General features: G+C 50.6%; 1 protein-coding gene and 1 pseudogene across 1 annotated transcript in view; both read left to right on the forward strand.

Moving 5' to 3' along the window:
* Vapb (vesicle-associated membrane protein, associated protein B and C) overlaps positions 1-19,562 on the forward strand; it is a 46,766-nt gene that overhangs the window by 11,456 nt on the left and 15,748 nt on the right. Inside the window, exon 2 of the mRNA NM_019806.5 lies at positions 13,091-13,243. Coding sequence (NP_062780.2) covers positions 13,091-13,243 — 153 coding nt within the window. The remainder of the gene's footprint in view (positions 1-13,090; positions 13,244-19,562) is intronic.
* Positions 892-1,464, forward strand: Gm18917 (predicted gene, 18917; annotated as a pseudogene).

The following is a 19,562-nucleotide window of genomic DNA, read 5'->3' on the forward strand; positions in this document are numbered from 1 at the left end:
TAGCCAGATACTTGAGTAAGTTTCAGACATAATGTAGTTACATGTTAGTGGGTGCTAACTGTAATCTAAACCTTTCTGTAGTGAGGTAAATGAGACTGGGTGACTTGGGTGTCTTTACTCTTTGGCTGCCAGCCCTCACCTCCTGCTTTTGCTTACTCACCAGAGGAGTTCAGTGTGGCCTCTCTGTGTGTTCGTATTAGTTAGCTATAATCCATGTGTTCCTCTACATGCTTGTCAGACACAGTTGAGAGGCAGGTAGAAACAGGTCATTCTTTCAAATGGCTGTGTCATATTCCTTTAGACAGATGTACTACATGTGTTGCACATAGTCCAAAGTCTCAGCTCCTTTGTTTCCTGGGCCGCCCCTCCTGCCTGACATCCTGTGTTTTCTAGGTAGCTTTGAGTCTGATTGCAAGCCTTTAAAGCTAAGAGAGTGTTGGCTGCACTCCAGTTTTACCACCTGTGGAGGACCTAGGGGCAGGTGGTTTAAGGAGCTAGGAAGCTAGGAATCAGGTAAGCCTCCAGTAGGGGGTTGTCATCTACTTCTGCCAAGTTGGCCCTAGGTCCCTTTGATGGCCCTGTCAGTGACAGCTCTGGGTGTTGATTCCTCTGCTGTAATAATGGGTGTGACATGGCTTGGCAGCCTCCTGTCTCCTGAGGATGTTGGGGAGGGTACGTTATTAGTTTAGAATACTTTGGGTTTAAAATTTCTTTGAAACAATTGTATCTGTATGTAGGGTTCTTTATATGACTATTTCAAAATAAGAGCCATAGGATTGAGCTTCAGCCTGTGCTGTTTCAAACACAGTGGTTGCAATACCTTGGTGGGTTTGATGTTTTGTTTTTGCCACAGGTTTTCTCCATAGCCCTGGGTGTCTTAGAACTCAGTTTGTAGACCAGGCTGGCCTTGAACTCAGATCTGCCCAGGATCAGAATTCCTCACCCACTCCTACACCTACTCTAACCATCTCTTCCATGCCTACCAGTTCTACTATAGGGACCCCCTCCTGCCAGGAGCCTACCCACTCACTGCTCATCAAGGGCAAAGTTAATTTGCACCAGGCCTCCTGGGTCACTCAGGGTGCCACCGAGGCTGACTACCATTTGCACAAGGTGGGCATGGTCTTCCACAGCCACCACACCCTCCTTGACATTGCCAGGCACCTCAAGCAGACCCAGGCTGGCCAGGAATGTAAAGGACGGCCGCCCCTAGGCCAGGCCTGGATGCCAGGGATGCTGTGTAAGCTGCTGAGCTCCCAGGTCCCAGGTGACTGCATGGTGGCCCTGGGCTTCAGCATGCATGAACTTAGTCTGCTGCACCTGCAATCTCACATGCAACAGCAGCCTGGCGTGGCACCCCATCTAGTCGAGGAGTTGTTCCTTGGGGATGTCCCCACAGAATGGGCAGAGAGACAGCACTGCCGTCCCACTGGCTACCAGTGTCCCCTGCAAAGTGCTCTGGTGAGTATGGAGCCCTGTGGGGATGCTCTGGCGCCAGCCCAGCAGGTCCTATAGTCTGGTCCTGATAAGGGTCTGCCCCACTCTTCACACTGCCCTCAGCTCTGGTCAGCCAACCTCAGGACATTAGTACATTCCGTTACCTCTGTGTGAGCCTTCTGGTCTCCACTTCTGCAGGGCTAGATGAATTTTGTAGAGAATAACACAGTTCACCCTCCTTACCCTAGCCATTCTTGGCATGCACCTCCTGGGTTTGGTCTTCGTGATTCTTGCAAGACCCCATAGCTGTCCCTGCAGGGCACAATGGCTCAGGCAGGTTTCTTCCTGTTTGGTCCTGGTCCCTCTATTCCCCACTCTGCACATCTCCTAACACCCAGCATCCCTGCTGTTAGGGAGCCTGCCTGTCACCTCCTCGCAGACACTAAGTACTTCCTTAGGGGAGTTCTGTGGCACCATCCAGTGTGGGGTCTGGCATCTAGATAGAGGCAGCCATAGTGTTGGCACATGCATTGGAAACACTGCTAGGGCTGTGGTTCTCTCTTAGTGACATCCTTCAGGAGCCCAGGGTGGCCAGGGGACAAACCACTGATGTGTGTGTGCACACGTGCTGATGTTACAGGTTGTAGCATCAAACTCCACACACATTATGGAGTTGTATAATGAACAGAGGTGGAGTTGGGCTGTGGGCAGAAACTCTCACTACTGAAGCTTAGTGGAAACAAAGGAGGTGGGCAGTGTTTAGGACTGTGGATTGGGACCTGGGCCTCTGTGAACAAGTGGGTCCACGTGAGGCCTGTGGTTCTCATTTCTCTTTTTTCCTTTGTTTTGTTTTCTTGCTGTTGTTGTTTGGAACTCAGTTTTGTGCAGCCCTGGCTGTCCTGGAACTCACTCTGTAGACCATGCTGGCCAGGAGCTCAGAAATCTGCCTGCCTCTGTCTCTGCAGCAGTTTCACTGTCCGGCTGCAATGCTTGGGTTCTGTTCCCAAAGCAGTGAGTTAATGTTGAACTAGTGTAGATTTAGGAAAACCAACTGAAGAGTTCTTGGCTGTTGAAGAGCTGACCTTCTGTGAACATGCTGTCTGACCTCCTGGTGTCTGTCCTAGCGCTCCTTCATCCTTAATAGCGTCCCACTTTGGAGCCCAGACTCACCTCAAGCTCTTCATCCTTCTCCCTTCACCTCCTTTGATTACAGGCAAGTGCACTAAGCCTGTTCTTTCTTTGTTTTTAGAAGAAAGGAAACTTTAAAAACTGAAGAGCTCTGACGATAGCCTTTTTGATACAGACCCTTTCATGAGAACGACACACACATGAAAGGACTTCATATTTGCTCCCGATAGTAGCACACTCAGCAGCATAGAAAACCTCACACTGGCTTGCCATTCATCCAACCCTCTTGCTCTTGGTAATACATTATTCAAGACCTATGGGATGATGGATAGGCCAGTTCATGGAAACAGAAGCAAACATGCAGAATAGGTGTTTGTAGGAAAGGAAGGAAGGAAGGAAGGAAGGAAGGAAGGAAGGAAGGAAGGAAGGTAGGTAGGTAGGTAGTGAGGTTAAAGGGAGAGCTACACTCCAGGGGATAAGAGGGAAAGAGCCCAGCCATGGAGTCCTCTGCCTGGCCCTCTTCTTCCAGCCTTGGGGTCCTCTGCCTGTCCCTCCTTTCCAGCCTTGGGGTCCTTGCCTGGCCCTCCTCTTCCACCTTTGGGGTCCTCTGCCTGGCCCTCCTCTTCCAGTCTTGGGATCCTCTGCCTGGCCCTCCTCTTCCAGTCTTGGGATCCTCTGCCTGGCCCTCCTCTTCCAGCCTTGGGGTCCTTACCTGGCCCTCCTCTTCCAGCCTTGGGGTCCTCTGCCTGGCCCTCCTCTTCCAGCCTTGGGGTCCTCTGCCTGGCCCTCCTCTTCCAGCCTTGGGGTCCTCTGCCTGGCCCTCCTCTTCTAGTCTTGGAGTCCTCTGCCTGGCCCTCCTCTTCCAGCCTTGGGATCCTCTGCCTGGCCCTCCTCTTCCAGTCTTGGGGTCCTCTGCCTGGTCCTCCTCTTCCAGCCTTGGGGTCCTTACCTGGCCCTCCTCTTCCAGCCTTGGGGTCCTTACCTGGCCCTCCTCTTCCAGCCTTGGGGTCCTCTGCCTGGCCCTCCTCTTCCAGCCTTGGGGTCCTCTGCCTGGCCCTCCTCTTCCAGCCTTGGGGTCCTCTGCCTGGCCCTCCTCTTCTAGTCTTGGAGTCCTCTGCCTGGCCCTCCTCTTCCAGCCTTGGGATCCTCTGCCTGGCCCTCCTCTTCCAGTCTTGGGGTCCTCTGCCTGGTCCTCCTCTTCCAGCCTTGGGGTCCTTACCTGGCCCTCCTCTTCCAGCCTTGGGGTCCTTACCTGGCCCTCCTCTTCCAGCCTTGGGGTCCTTACCTGGCCCTCCTCTTCCAGCCTTGGGGTCCTCTGCCTGGCCCTCCTCTTCCAGCCTTGGGGTCCTCTGCCTGGCCCTCCTCTTCCAGCCTTGGGGTCCTCTGCCTGGCCCTCCTCTTCTAGTCTTGGAGTCCTCTGCCTGGCCCTCCTCTTCCAGCCTTGGGGTCCTCTGCCTGGCCCTCCTCTTCTAGTCTTGGAGTCCTCTGCCTGGCCCTCCTCTTCCAGCCTTGGGATCCTCTGCCTGGCCCTCCTCTTCCAGTCTTGGGGTCCTCTGCCTGGCCCTCCTCTTCCAGCCTTGGGGTCCTCTGCCTGGCCCTCCTTTTCCAGCCTTGGGGTCCTCTGCCTGGCCCTCCTCTTCCAGCCTTGGGGTCCTCTGCCTGGCCCTCTTCCAGCCTTGGGGTCCTCTGCCTGGCCCTCTTCCAGCCTTGGGGTCCTCTGCCTGGCCCTCCTCTTCTAGTCTTGAAGTCCTTGCCTGGCCCTCCTCTTCTACCTTTGGGGTCCTCTGCCTGGCCCTCCTCTTCCAGTCTTGGGATCCTCTGCCTGGCCCTCCTCTTCCAGTCTTGGGATCCTCTGCCTGGCCCTACTCTTCCAGCCTTGGGGTCCTTACCTGGCCCTCCTCTTCTAGTCTTGGAGTCCTCTGCCTGGCCCTCCTCTTCCAGCCTTAGGGTCCTCTGCCTGGCCCTCCTCTTCCAGCCTTGGGGTCCTCTGCCTGGCCCTCCTCTTCCAGCCTTGGGGTCCTCTGCCTGGCCCTCCTCTTCCAGCCTTGGGGTCCTCTGCCTGGCCCTCCTCTTCTAGTCTTGGAGTCCTCTGCCTGGCCCTCCTCTTCCAGCCTTGGGATCCTCTGCCTGGCCCTCCTCTTCCAGTCTTGGGGTCCTCTGCCTGGCCCTCCTCTTCTAGTTTTGGAGTCCTTGCCTGGCCCTCCTCTTCCAGCCTTGGGGTCCTCTGCCTGGCCCTCTTCCAGTCTTGGGGTCCTCTGCCTGGCCCTCCTCTTCCAGCCTTGGGGTCCTTGCCTGGCCCTCCTCTTCCAGCCTTGGGATCCTTACCTGGCCCTCCTCTTCCAGCCTTGGGGTCCTCTGCCTAGCCCTCCTCTTCCAGTCTTGGGGTCCTCTGCCTGGCCCTTTTCCAGCCTTGGGGTTCTCTGCGTGACCCTCCTCTTCTAGTTTTGGAGTCCTTGCCTGGCCCTCCTCTTCCAGTCTTGGGGTCCTCTGCCTGGCCCTCCTCTTCCAGCCTTGGGATCCTCTGCCTGGCCCTCCTCTTCCAGTCTTGGGGTCCTCTGCCTGGCCCTCCTCTTCCAGCCTTGGGGTTCTCTGCGTGGCCCTCCTCTTCCAGTCTTGGGGTCCTCTGCCTGGCCCTCTTCCAGCCTTGGGGTTCTCTGCGTGGCCCTCCTCTTCTAGTTTTGGAGTCCTTGCCTGGCCCTCCTCTTCCAGTCTTGGGGTCCTTGCCTGGCCCTCCTCTTCCAGCCTTGGGGTCCTCTGCCTGGCCCTCCTCTTCCAGCCTTGGGATCCTCTGCCTGGCCCTCCTCTTCCAGTCTTGGGGTCCTCTGCCTGGCCCTCCTCTTCCAGCCTTGGGGTTCTCTGTGTGGCCCTCCTCTTCCAGCCTGGCCCTCCTCTTCCAGCCTTGGGGTCCTCTGCCTGGCCCTCCTCTTCCAGCCTTGGGATCCTCTGCCTGGCCCTCCTCTTCCAGTCTTGGGGTCCTCTGCCTGGCCCTCCTCTTCCAGCCTTGGGGTTCTCTGTGTGGCCCTCCTCTTCCAGCCTTGGGATCCTCTGCCTGGCCCTCCTCTTCCAGTCTTGGGGTCCTCTGCCTGGCCCTCCTCTTCCAGCCTTGGGGTCCTCTGCCTGGCCCTCCTCTTCCAGTCTTGGGCCCTTGCCTGGCCCTCCTCTTCCAGCCTTGGGGTCCTCTGCCTGGCCCTCCTCTTCCAGCCTTGGGGTCCTCTGCCTGGCCCTCCTCTTCCAGCCTTGGGGTCCTCTGCCTGGCCCTCCTCTTCCAGCCTTGGGGTCCTCTACCTGGCCCTCCTCTTCCAGCCTTGGGGTCCTCTGCCTGGTCCTCCTCTTCTAGTCTTGGAGTCCTTGCCTGGCCCTTCTCTTCTAGTCTTGGGGTCCTCTGCCTGGCCCTCCTCTTCCAGCCTTGGGGTCCTCTGCCTGGCCCTCCTCTTCCAGCCTTTGGGTCCTCTACCTGGCCCTCTTCCAGCCTTGGGGTCCTCTGCCTGGCCCTCTTCCAGCTTTGGAGTCCTCTGCCTGGCCCTTCTCTTTCAGCCTTGGGTCCTCTGCCTGGCCCTCTTCCAGCCTTGGGGTCCTCTGCCTGGCCCTCCTCTTCCAACCTTGCTAAGCTGCTCTACTGCTCCTGGAACTTTTCTAAGTGCAAACCACCAGTGTGAGCAAGAGGCAGAATCATGTGATTTGTTGTTTCCATTGTAGTAAAACAAATATAGGCCTTGCAGTCAGGTAGGAGAAGCAGCAGGGCTTGATATTCAGTAAAAACAGACTGGTGGGATAAACATAAACAGCAGATTGGACTTTAGAAGGCCCGCGTCTCCTAATTCTAATATATTTTCCTATGTATAAAAGCTATTGTATTCAGACCTCAAGGACTGTATTTATTGTCCTGGCAATCTCCATCAAAGGTCTTTGCTTTTGCCCAAAGGCTCTCTGCAGGGTTGAAGTGAATGTGGCCGCTTATTGTTTGTAGGGTCATGGAGAGGGAAGGGTTTATGGGAGAGGAAACTGATGCAGCCTTTTGTGCAGTATGGAGCTGCAGCCAAGCTAATAACTTAAGCCCCTGTGTGGAAGGCTGAGACCCGGATTATTGCATGTCAGGGTGGTGTGTAACTTGTGTGGTAGTACATGCGGTGTGAATTTCAAAGGCTCAAAAACACACCAGGAGATAAATTACACAGGAAGGATGCATATTTATAAGCTAGGATTTCATGAGCTCTAGAAGAGGAAGAGAGACCAAACAGAGGGTCAGCCACTCTTCCCTGTGCACCTGCGCCTGTGTGCATTTGAAACAGAATCCACTGGACACGTGGATCCAGCATGCCCCGTGCTCCTCTTATAAAATACAGCTTTTCTATAGACGGTGGTGGCTTGTGGAGATTGTGCAGAAAAAGAAGCCCCCAACAAAGCAGCTGCCCACTGAAGCTCATTGTCTACCCTGGGGTCTGCCGATGGCTGGCAGGTGCTCACTGTCAGCCCAGGACCTTTTGCCCTCTCTGTAGTTGTGCCCTTTCCAGAACACTGCATGGTGGCATGGTGACTGTCACTTAAAATATGAGTTTGAGTTCCTGCCATGCCTTTCTGTGGATGCTGCTGCTGCTGCTGCTGCTGCTGCTGCTGCTGCTGCTTCTGCTGCTGCTGCTTCTTCTTCTTCTTCTTCTTCTTCTTCTTCTTCTTCTTCTTCTTCTTCTTCTTCTCCTTCTCCTTCTCCTTCTCCTTCTCCTTCTCCTTCTCCTTCTCCTTCTCCTTCTCCTTCTCCTCCTCCTCCTCCTCCTCCTCCTCCTCCTTCTTCTATTATTATTAATATTATTATTATTAATATTAATATTACTACTACTATTATCTACATCTAGATGTTCCATAGTTTATTGTATTCTCCTTCTGAAGGACTTTGTTTTGCCTCTGTGGTGGACATCGTTCTGGTGAGGCTGTTAACCCTTCATTTACAGTGTGGGAATGAAGAGAGAATGCCAGAAAGAATGCACCCAGCTGGGCTGAGGGTACAGCGCAGAGTTAGAGGCTGGTCTAGCGTGTGCGAGCCCCTCAGTTCAAGTTTGAATAGAATCACAAAAAGAAAAGGAAAAAATACTTGACTGTCCCTCAAAGTGGCTGCATAGACCATGTTCCACAGCACCAATGTAAGTCTGGTGGCCTTGTGTGTGCCCCACATTTGGTGCTCAGCGTTGGACTTTAGCCACACAAAGAAGAAGTGGTGACACTTTGTTGTGATTTCACCTTGTTTAGTGCGATGCCTGAAGCTCTTTTGTCTGTTTTTAAACCAGGTGGCATTTTCCTTGCTGTTGTTCAGGAGTTCTCCATATGTTCAGCAGATGACCCGTTATTGGGTGTATCTTTCACACCAGCCCTTCTGGTCTGTGGCTCTTGTCCCTCCGTCCTGTGGGCAATATTCCTCAGCAGGGCAGATGTTTCTATTTTTATTTATTTGATTTTTTTCAGTGCTGGGGATGGGTTTCTGGGGTTTCTTGAGTGTTAGGCACCCCTTCTTCAGAGCCCTGCCCAGCCCATAGGCTTTGAGTTCTGATGAAGTCCAGCTCATTACTGATTCTTCCTTGAATTCCACCTTGCTAGTTTCCCTAAGAAGTCACCTAAATCATTTAGATTCCCTTCCATGTTACCTTCAGGGAGTCTTACTTAGGATTGATTGATTTATTCATTGTGAAACAGGGTGTCACTATGTAGCCTTGGGTGGCTGGAACTTGCTGTGTAGACCAGACTGGACTTGAACTCACTCACAGAGATCTACTTGCCTCTACCTCCTGAGAGCTGGGAAAGAAGAGGTAGCCATCATGCCCAGACAAGGCAATCTTTACTTTCTAATAGGATTGAATTGCTGTGTTAAAAATGAAAAATGCTCTCTTTTCCTCTTCCATCATGTAGTCTTACCACTTATTAGGCAGAGTCTTAAAACAGACTTAATTCTGCAGATGAGAAAGGCCCAGGCTGAGCCCCAAGCCCCTGGACTTCTCACTGTGGCCTGTGTAGTTGCTGAATGTGAACATCGCTGTCTTGGGAAGTTGGTGTTTGGAGTCCCCAGCAGGAGGAGTTCCATGTTAATGATGCTCTCTGGGCAACAGTCACCAAAAGTGTTCAGTCCGTGGGAAGCTGGGGAAACACTCAGGTATTACCTGGATATTTCTTGATTGGTAAATTTATTTAGTCTTCTTATTTTGTTTTGTTCTGTTTGAGACAGGATCTTACTCTGTAGCCTGGAATTTCCTGGTGTGCATTGTGTGGCTCAGGCTGACCTTGAACTCACAGTCCTTCTACTTCAGCCTCTGGGATTACACATGCGGGTACTGGTTCCTGGCTTGAATCTCATTGTCTCTGGAGAGAACTTCAGCACCTGGAGCCTCCTCCCTTGAACTTTAAGATAGTGCTTTAAGTCTGAGCTTTTGTCCTGTGACCTGCAACTCAAGACCCGTCCTCCCCGTCGCCTTTTATAAATACACGTGTTTCTTTGTGTCTGTGATCTTTGCTTTCTTCGTCAGGTGGAATTCAGTCCTTTCTTAAGTAATTTAAAGAAGACAGGCAAGCGGCAGGGCCTGGGAGGCTGCGGGTGGTTTATGGCCTGCTTTCCTGGATCTGATCCCCCGAGAACAAGTGGGGTTCATGTTCTAGTAGTCAGTGCTGGGTTATGAGCATCCTATCGTCCTTAGTAAGTGCTTGCAGGTGCACACAGCTGTAACAAGGGGAAGGAGGAATCCATCCAGCCTGTTCCATAGGAGAAGAGAATGTTCACACACATCGGGAATCTACTCCAGGTTGGGGTTGCTGCTCTGTGCTCATTCTTGCTGGGAGATGTGGAGTTTCTAATTTCACACAGATATCTGGACCAAGGGATAGAGGACATGGAAGAAAGTAATTAAAGGATGAGATGTGCTCCCACTCTGGAGACACAAATCATTTTTTTCAATCTCTTAAAAGAAAAAAAAAACTTAACTTTTGAAGATTTCATTTGTAAAATTGACTGTATTTTATAAGCAATGTTTAAGTTCATTGGTGATAAATATGCATGTTTGTGGAATAAAATCCCATTTTTTACATAACGCTTTAATGGAAATGGCAGTTTTATGAAATGAAAGTGACTAGGAAAAATCTGAATGATGCTCATAAGCCTTCCCATCATTTTTATTGAGGTTTTTGTGTGTTCTAATTCATTAGTGCAGGGGAAAGGCAAGCACTAACACGGTTTATCTCCTGTAATTACTCAAATCGAATCTATTTTCAATAAAATTCTTGAAGTAAATTGCCCAGAGTGGGGCGAAGAGGATTGGCCTGCTTTTGCAAAATGCCTTGATTTTTACCCATGAGACTTTGCTGCTCTCCCAGTCATGTCTGCACTGCATATATTTCCAGCACAGCTCCCTCCAGAGGTCTACAGATGAGCACCAGACCCAAGGCGGGGTGCTCGGGGACAAATGCCACTCACTGCTACCAATATTGCTTGTCTTTTAATAATTTAGGCCATCTTTTATGTGATTCATGTAAATTGAAATACCATTTATATTGCCACATAATAGGCAGACCTGGGTAACTTGCCACAGCGTGCTCAGTCAGTGGAATCTAGCTTATGTTTATAGAATCCCAGAAGACGTTGGTGAAGCCTACAACTGGGCTCCCCACCCCAGCTTAATGGGGAGCCGAAGGAGAGACACTGGAAACTGTGGTGGGCATAGTAAGTGTTCTGTCTTCTCCATGGTGGGATGTCTGTATGCTGTGGTGGGTATGTTATATACCTGAACTAATAGTATGTCCGCACTTGAGGCTCAATGATCAGTCTGTATATTTTCCTATTTGTTTGTTTGTTTTTTGTAGACAGGGCTTATTTTTGTATTGTAGATTGGCTTAGAACTTGTCATGTACCAAAAGATGACATTCAACTTCTGATCTTCCTGCCTTCACCTTCCCAAATTCAGGATAATAGGCATGACACACTGTGCCCGGCCTTTTTTCCATAGGCCTATTGATGCTGGAGACGGGCCCTTTCATGAGTGACTCCCCCACCGCCCCGCCCCTGCCCCTAGAACTCCCTGAATACCCACATTTGCAGAGCAGGGTTTGCTGGTTTATGAAATTCATGCCTGTGAGTTGTACCCGTGCAGGCTTGTAGGGCTTACCACTGTCTTTGGCCCTAGAAAAGCAGAGCTGTTTTTAGCTCTCCTTTTTATAGCCTGTGCTTACTGAAGTGATCCCCACCTTAAGTAAAGGGGTATCAGCCTTCCTATCTTCCCATGAGTCAGCCTGCATGCAGTGCAGGTGGGATAGGGTAGAATTCCAGAGAGCTGCTATCCCACACACCCCTGGACTGTCTTAACACCTAGTGTCTCATTTCTCTCTGGAGGCCAAGAACTTGTTGCCTCCAGCATCCAGCTCCCCTTCCCTGTGGCTGTAAACCCTTTGGGCCAAGGCTAGCTGTCTCCCATGCTTTCCCAGTGGGGGGAGGGGTTGGTTTTCAGTGGAGTCAGTTCTGGATGTAGCTGCATTCCAGATCCTTCAGGAAGTCCTCTCTCCTGTCTTCAGCCTGGTTCCAAGAGGACCAGGGTCAGGGCTTCTTGAAAGATAGGTAGCAGGAGGAGACCTCTTCAGGTGTTTAGATGTCCATGGTGCTGTCCCTGATATGAGAAGAGCTTCTAGGTAAATGATTGTCAAATGCTAGCCATCTTGCCACATGTACTGCAGTGCATGCATGCATCCCTGCAGGCAGCGAAGTGCATCCCAGGGCAGTAGAGGAGGGGTTGATGGAATAGCAGGTACTATCACTGAGTTGCCACCTACCTTGGGTTCCTGTATGGACATGGCACCAGGCTTGCACTCTGAAGTTGCATGAGTATGAATGGTGACCACTGTGTGACAGAGCCAAGCTGAGTAGCCATGTTGGGAGTGCTCGTGTTTGGCACAGTGAGGTTGCAGTTTGTCTGGGCCTTCTTATGGATAAGATTGTCCATTAGCAAATGTGGGAATTGTCTTATGGTCAGATTGTCCCCTGTCATGGACATCTATCACATGTGGACAGCTCAGTGCTTTCTTGGAGCTGCACTGGGTGCTGTAGGCTTGATTTTGGACTCAAGCCCCATCCTCTCAGCCCAGCCGCCATTTGTGTTTAAGCTAAGCCTTTATTCAGTGGGTATTTCATACTTTGAGTACCTCAGAGGAAGCCAGCCTGAGGCACTCACTTTTCAGGAAGTAACCCTGAGTTACTTGGTGCATGTGTCTGGAGACCTTTACTGAGCCCAGACACAGGGCTGGGGACTGAGATGGACAAAGGATAACCCTGCCCTCAGGAGCTGAGAGTCACTGCAAGCGTTTTAGAGCGCGCTGTCGAGTGTCTGTTGGGTCTTCTGAGATGTGACAGGTGAGCTGGTAGATATTCTTTGTAACCACGGAAACAGGGCCCCCTTCCCTGCTTGCTTGTAACTGTGAAGGCAGGAGTGGAAAGCCTGCCTATAGGAAACAAAGATTTGCCACTCCTGTTGAAATAGGTAAACATGAAGTGGATATAGGCCTGGGGATGTGGCTCAGTGACTGGGTACATAAGCACAAGTCCCTGGGTTAGCTCCATAGCAACACACAGAGCCATCAGCACACACATGCATGCGCACATGACAAGAAAGAGAGGCCTCCCCCCAGTTGACCCTAAGAAGCCTAGTGATTAGGTGCTCACTTGCTCGGGTGTAGATTAGCTAGCAAGAAACAATTGTGTGGTCTGTACATTGCTACCAAGTCTAGATAGTTGGACAAGCACCTCCATGGTTAATGTTAGCTAGTTGGACAAGCACCTCCATGGTTAATGTTAGCTAGTTGGACAAGCACCTCCATGGTTAATGTTAGCTAGTTGGACAAGCACCTCCATGGTTAATGTTAGTTACCTGGTCACAGAGGAGAGCTTATTAACTTCTCCTTATACTTAATCTTCCATTGTTTGGTTTGGTTTAAGAAGCATGTTTTACTTTTTTAATTAAAAAAAAATCTAATAAAGTAGGAAATGAATAAGTAATAGTAATGAACAACAGCCTAGGGCCACGGAACGTGGCTCCATAGGGCCACGGAACGTGGCTCCAGGCTTCTTGGGAGCCTCAGTGCTTAGAGCTGCTAGCAGGGCTCTGAATGAAGTCGGCTGTCCTTACAGACACACTGGTAGGTGTAGGCGTTTTCCTGTCTACAGAATCCCACCCTCCCACAGTCCACCTGGCACCTGACACTCTGCTCTTAGTAGTCAAAGGCCCCCAGGCCTGGTCCTTTGTGCCGGACTCCACTGTGGTCCTTTGTGCAGTTCCTGCCGGACTCCACTGTGGTCCTTTGTGCAGTTCCTGCCGGACTCCACTGTGGTCCTTTGTGCAGTTCCTGCCGGATTCCACTGTGGCTCTGTAGAAGTGAGTGTTGGGCATGAGCGACTGTTGTCGGATTCGGACTGTGTGTGTCTATGTCCTTTCAGCTCTCGCGGGGGTCTCCTAGCTTCCTGAGCTCCTACTTTCCTTACAGGACACCAACTAGTGTCTGTCTCTCCACGTAGGTCCCTTCACTGATGTTGTCACCACCAACCTAAAGCTTGGCAACCCAACAGACCGAAATGTGTGTTTTAAAGTGAAGACCACAGCACCTCGCAGGTACTGCGTGCGGCCCAACAGTGGGGTCATTGATGCCGGGGCCTCTCTCAATGTGTCTGGTAAGTCCTGAGCCTCGAGATCATGGGTGGGTTCCAGAAACCCGAGTCATAGGGCTTTGTCAGTGCAGGCAGTTTGGGGTAGTACAGGAAGCTACAGGCGTCTCTCCACCTCTCCTATCCCACCTCTGGATACAATACTTGGTGCCTTATCACCTCTGACTTTCCATAATTCCTGTTTCAAAGTCTCAGTACCTTAGTAGCCAGCCGCTGCAGAATTAAAGCGGTGGCTGTAGAGCAGGGCCTTCGTTATTTTGGAATTCAGTCTGCACCTTGACAAATCAGAAGGGGCTGAATAACAAATTTGCTTTGTGGGAGAATGCTAAATAGCATTATTTTCCTAATGCTAAATGATTTCTGACATTGCTCATGCCATCTAGTAATTGGAGGTACACTTTGCCCCCTGAAAGCTGAGGAGGTGGGGCTGAAGAGATGCACAGGCAAGGCTGTGGGCCCTGTGTGTTCTGATGCCCCCCTTCTCTGTGAGACTGCATATGTTTTCCAAAGCCCCGCTTCTGAAAAGATGCTGATAAGTGCCCAAATTGAAAATTGAGTTTCAGAACTAAGGAAGCCTGAGTGATATGTTCGTGTTTAAATGTATTTAGAAACTGGTGAACTTGCAGCTCATTAGAACTCGTGATGCTCAGAGGATCTGTGGGGGAGTGCATGTCCTTTAGACACCAGTGACTCAGTGGCCCCCAGCTTCAGCATCGTGAGAGGGCACTTCTTATTTGAAGTGAGTGCCTGTCGGGGTTTTTCCATGGTAGATTTTGATTGTGATACATTTGGCTATTCATTTGACACCTAAAAGAAAATGATTCACCTCTTTGGAAAGATACAAGGTGTTTCATTATCTCAGACTCTGAGTCCTCGCCTCTGTTGGTGCCTCTCATTATGGAGCACCTGCCCCAGCTACCCCTGTTGTCCCCCTCTGAGTCTGCAGGGCCGGGTCTGGACTTAGGAGTCAGACTTTCAGTCAGGAGCAGTTAGCTGGTAGCCAGCCCTGGAGAAGGGTTTCCACTGCTGGACCCCACACAGTGCCATCGTGTGCTCTGTGCAGGACACATTGTCGCTTCTGTTTTGTGTCCATTTTGAATCACGGGGTGGTGTGTGACAGAGCTAGTGCCCTGCGTCTGGCCTGCTGAGATAGGGAGTGGTCAGGATGTGATGTCTTGATTCTCTGAGTGTCTCAAGTTTTTGGCTGAGATTAGGGCAGCTGGATTCTAATAGCCTTTACCCCCTTTTGTGTGGTGCCTAAGGGCCTTGTGTTGAACTGTCTAAGCCTTCTCCTTTCTTTAACCACCATCTGCCAATTTCTTTCTCATTAACACATTTCAGAAATTTTGAGTTTATTAGTAGATGAAATCACCAATTTTCATATGAAACAGGCAGCCTGGTTATCTGAATAAAATAATCTTAGCAGGTAGTTGTGTAGTGTAGGTGTGTCTTCTAACGTTACAGAGTATTTGTGCATGTGTGTCTGTGCATGTGTGCATGCATGTGGCCTGAGTGTGTATTTGAGTGCCAGTGTATGTGCATGTCTGCCTGTGTGTGCATGTCTGCGTGTGTGTGTGTGTGTGTCTGAGTGCCTGTGTGTATGCCTCTGTGTATCTTTCACCAGGAGCAAGTCCTTCACTGTCTCAGGACTGTTCTGACTGGTGAGTGTCTCCTTGTTGAAGGCAGCCTCTGTGTTGAGTCTTCTCTCTGCAAATTAGAAAATAAAGAGCCAGCATGGATGTGCTCCTTCCCCCTCACATGGGCTCTGTCATATGACCACCAGCCATTTGGGATATGGGCAGATGTTCTTCTGTGTTTCTGTGTTGCTGCCTGGGCAGCCTGAGAATGCGTCTGAAGTGTAATGCATCATAGGGTTGAGGGGACAGGAGGAGTGACTGAATAAGAAACATGTTTGCAGCTTTTTCCTGCTGAGGTAGGAGTGCACACGAGAAGAGTTGCTGTGGAACCCCCGACTGTTGGTGGTGGTCGTGGGGACCAGGAGAGTGGCACAGTCCGTTCAGTTTTAGGTGCTGGGTGTACAAATGTCACATTCTACACATGTACATCTCTGGCTGGGAAGTGCTGTGCGTGTCTAGGCCTGTTCCTTGAGGAATGCAGCTGTTGGGGTGACAAGCCAGAGTTCCTGGAGAAGGCAGGCACACGGGCAGAACATTGTCCTTAGTGTGCTCACACCCACTTGTGACTGACGTGAAGCTAGGCCCGTCCTGATCCCATTGGCTGACATCTTGCCAGCCTGGTCACCTGTGCACATTCTGCTGGTGCCACTGTACATGCACAGAGCATCTGCATCGCCTTAAAGAAGCAAAGGAATTCTATGCATTCTACGTATGCTTGGCCTTCGTGAAGCCCTATAAGGCACGTGTGCTTATGAGTGAATTTTCCTTTGTAATTTACAAAATGGTGGCCATGAATAAACTTAAAATTGTATCAGCATGGTTCTCCTTAGTACCCAGAGTGTCCCAGGATATCTGGAAAGGACAGGGTTAGTGTATCCCTGCATTTCTGAAGACCCCTGGGAGGTGCTAGCTATTAGACAAGGCTATAAATCATCCGTGTAAGAGGCTGAGGTGGGGGGAGCAGGAGTTGGAGGGGGATGGGAGTGATAGGGATAGGGCTGGCTCTTTAAAGGCATTGTCTTTGGCATCTTGGCTCTGGCAGGCATGGATAGTGATTCCCCAGCCACACCCTGAGGTGCTCTGCTTGCTTTCCCAGTGAACCCGACCTTAAGTCACACTTCAACAGCTCAGGCTCTGACATAACAAATCTATGTGCATGGGGTTCTTGTCAGTAACCTAGGCAGTCCAGTTACAGGTGGACAGAGGGTAAAGTGTGACATGTGGACATTTCCAAGTGAAGTGCTCTGGGCCTTCCTTTGTCTTTATCCTCTGTACTGCTCAGCAGTCTGCTTGTTCTGAGACACAGCCCAGCTAGCAGTTGCCCTCAGAGTGCCAAGGCTGGGCTCCTGATGCTCACTGGCTTTCAGGGCTAGGTTTGCACCTGTGGATCTGCACCTTGACAGCACAGGCATGCAGAGCTGAGCCTGCAGGAAGGAAGGAGACTTCCCAGAGGACACAGGGAGGGGGGAACCTCTGCTTTCATCACTCCTGGGGTCTGGCGGGGTGGGGGTGGGGGGCAGCAGTGTTCTAGCTTTACAGAACTAAGTATCTTTCAAATTGTATGGCAGGGAAATATTTTTTAAAGCATGTAATTTCTGAAGATGTCTTTGTAGAAGGCTGTTAGTGGTGGCGGATCTTGTTTTTAATGACGCAGTTTAATAATGAGGGACTTTTCCATTTATATTCAAAACCGTGTTTGCCAGCATGTACAGCAGGTGAAGAGATAGAATTATGAGCCCATCAAAAATACTTAGGCTTCCTGTAATATGACATTAAATTTAGTATTTGTATAACCTCTGTGAATTCTAATCGCACGAAGTGGTAAGCTTTTATTTGCAGTTCAGTTGTGCACATTGCCTGTCCCTATGCCAAGTGCATTACACATGCAGAGTGTCCACAGGAAGCATGGGCAGAATCATTAAAGACACCAGATCTAGATACAGACTCACTTTACTCAGTGTGCCCTCGGATTGAAGATGGTTTAAAGCCCAGCGTAGCTCTCCCAGTATCTGAGTCTGTGTTAAACTGGAATTCAGAGCAGAGGGCGCATGTTGGTTTCTGAGAGTCCCTTCAGGGCTCGTTTTAATTATGTTTAGACATAAAGTTCTTCCAGTGAGGTGCAGAGAACAGAATGAGAATCAGCAGCTCGTGGGATGGGGATGCTGGTCAATTAATGTAAGTGGATAGTATTGCAATTGATAATTAATCCGTTTATGATGGTGCTGGCTAGGGGGGGGATGTTGCTGTTTACTGGCATTGGACCAAGCAGCTGTGGGCTGCAGCATCCAGGTGTTGAGCCTCAGGGTAGAAGTGAACTTAACCTGTTAACAAAGAAGCCTGGCATTTGTCTTCCGGTGTGGACAGAGGGGCTGCTGTGGGGACTTCCTTGGATCCAGCCCTTGCTTTGGAGGCTCTGATGAATAAGCGCAGCCCTTTCACTGGATGGCCTCCATGAGCCGTCGTCCTCCCCACTCCCAGAGAAGAGCAGCCTAGGCTGCAGTTTAAGATAAGTCTCTAACCTTTTCACCAGATTAGATTATGGCTTAAAATATTTTACCAACAAAAACTTAGCTTAATTGTGCTCACAGCCTTTCAGATCTTGCTGTAGGACACCGGCTTCTTGGGAAGCCCTTTCCCATCTTCTCATGAATATGACCCAAGGGCAGAACCTAGAAGACTGCTCAAGAGATACCTAGCTGAAAGGTACCTTTTGGCTCTTCAAGGTGAGCCAGGAGTACAGTCTATAAAACTTGGGGCAGCAGAAGGTGCTGAAAGTGATCTCAGCCTGTCCTTGTAGGTGGTGTCTTTGGCTCCCCTTGAAGTCCCATCCTACCTACTCTTTGTAACTTCAGTGCCAGCTCATTGCAGAAGGAAGGGAGAGGACAAGGTAGTTGGGAGAGTCCTGGCCATGAGCACCCAGAAAGCAGGCGAGAGAGAAGTTGCCAGGCACAGGAACTGCCCCTGCCCGCCTTAGGCCTCACTGGTCTCTGTTGTAGATGGTCAGTCCTCAGAGGTTTGTCTCAGTCTCCCTGAGATCAGCTAACACTTGGTGGGGCTCAGGGTGCACAGTTATACTAGGAGGCTGTGTTCTGCTGTTAGCTATGGCATAGGAAGGGTGAGGGGCCTTGCTGTTTGACCTGTTACAGGCATCCTCTCTCTTGATCCTGAAGAAAGGCTGAGGGCCGCACCGTGGGCTCTGCACAAGCAGATGGAGCAGACTGCCAGGTGTTTGTTACCTGAGCTGAGCACGTGAGCCAGAGAGGCCCATAGAGGACACAGGTAGAGCAGCAGTGTTCTTGTAACCAGGTGAGGTTAGTTATAGACCTGCTCGGTTTGAATAGTAGAGGCCCAGGAAAGTAGTCACAGTGGCCCCTGAAGGAAACAATGAACTTACTCATGGCAAAGGCTTGGGGCCTACCCAGTTGTCTCAGGAGTCCAGCATTCATGGCCACACTAATCACCCTAGCTGTAAGAAGCTCACACTTGTCTTCTGCGACATTGCCGCAAATGCATTGAGTTGGTAGATGATGCTCTTCTGACTCTCGGACTGTGAAAGGAGGGAAGAAGCCCAGAGGATGTGAGCAACTCCACTGGGTCTCTTCTGCTTGGGCAGTAGCTGCTGTTACAGGAAGTTGTCATCTGAGTGCTGTAGGGGGCTGTGGGGTATCTTCCTAGGTCTAGAAAGCTGATTTGGTGGGAAAGAAACAGCTCTGCAGAACCTCTGCTTGGGACTAAGAGCGCGAGTGAGTGAGAGTCAAATGGTTGTGGATTTGTCGCATGTGGAGACATCTTCAGGCTAGATTCAGAGACTGTGCAGTGGAGCTCTGTAGATGTTCCTTACTTACTTGCCTGTTCCACTGTGGTATACATGAAAACGGCCATGGCTGCCTGGCTCCCCGGAAGCAGCCTTTATGCTGCGTTTAACCAGATTGTCATTTTCTAAGCCAGTGTGTGTTTTAAGTGGCCCGGTTTTTCTCTTTTGAGGGAAGTCTGGTGTGATCGATCCACTTCTTCATGACCCTGAAGGTTCTTTGCAAGGGTCCTACCTTCATGCCTAATGCAGCAGGCTGTGTCCTCATCCCAGTGTGGGTGAGGGGTGACTGAGCCCAGGTTGTCTCCTGGTAACAGGCCTCTTTTAATGTTCTGTCAGCAGATGCGCTCTGAAAGGAGGGACGGTTCACTTAGGGTTTTTATCATCAGTGTCTCTGGTATTTAAATGAAATAAATTAAGTTAATGGGAAGCTCTTTTATAGCCTGTCATGGAAAAAGTACATAATTTGTGCCACAATTTGCAGCGAGCTAGCGCTGACCAACATTTATTCCTCCATGTTCTCATAAAATCTCTGCTGAGACTGGATTTGACAGGAGCTGGTGGCAGCTGAGGAACAGGAACTCGGTGGTGTACGTGAAGGGCTCCATGAGGCGGGGGGTGGGTCCTAGGTGTACCAAGGGTCTGTAGAGTGTCATCTACAGAAAGGACAGCCAGTGCGAGGCAGACAGCTGCTTCTCTTCTTGTTTCTGCAGTGGGGGAGGGGCAAGTCTCCACCTTATACCCAGAGCTTCTTAGAAGAGCACTCCAGAGGCCCTGGTTCCCATTCTGGGCTGAGGTTCTCTGGTTATCCTCACTGGGGCCCTGAACATTGATGTATGTTGACTTAGGAATTGTGACTGGCCACCACTAGGCCTGC

Source organism: Mus musculus, chromosome 2 (genome assembly GCF_000001635.26).
Source record: "Mus musculus strain C57BL/6J chromosome 2, GRCm38.p6 C57BL/6J".
Taxonomy (NCBI): Eukaryota; Metazoa; Chordata; class Mammalia; order Rodentia; family Muridae; genus Mus; species Mus musculus.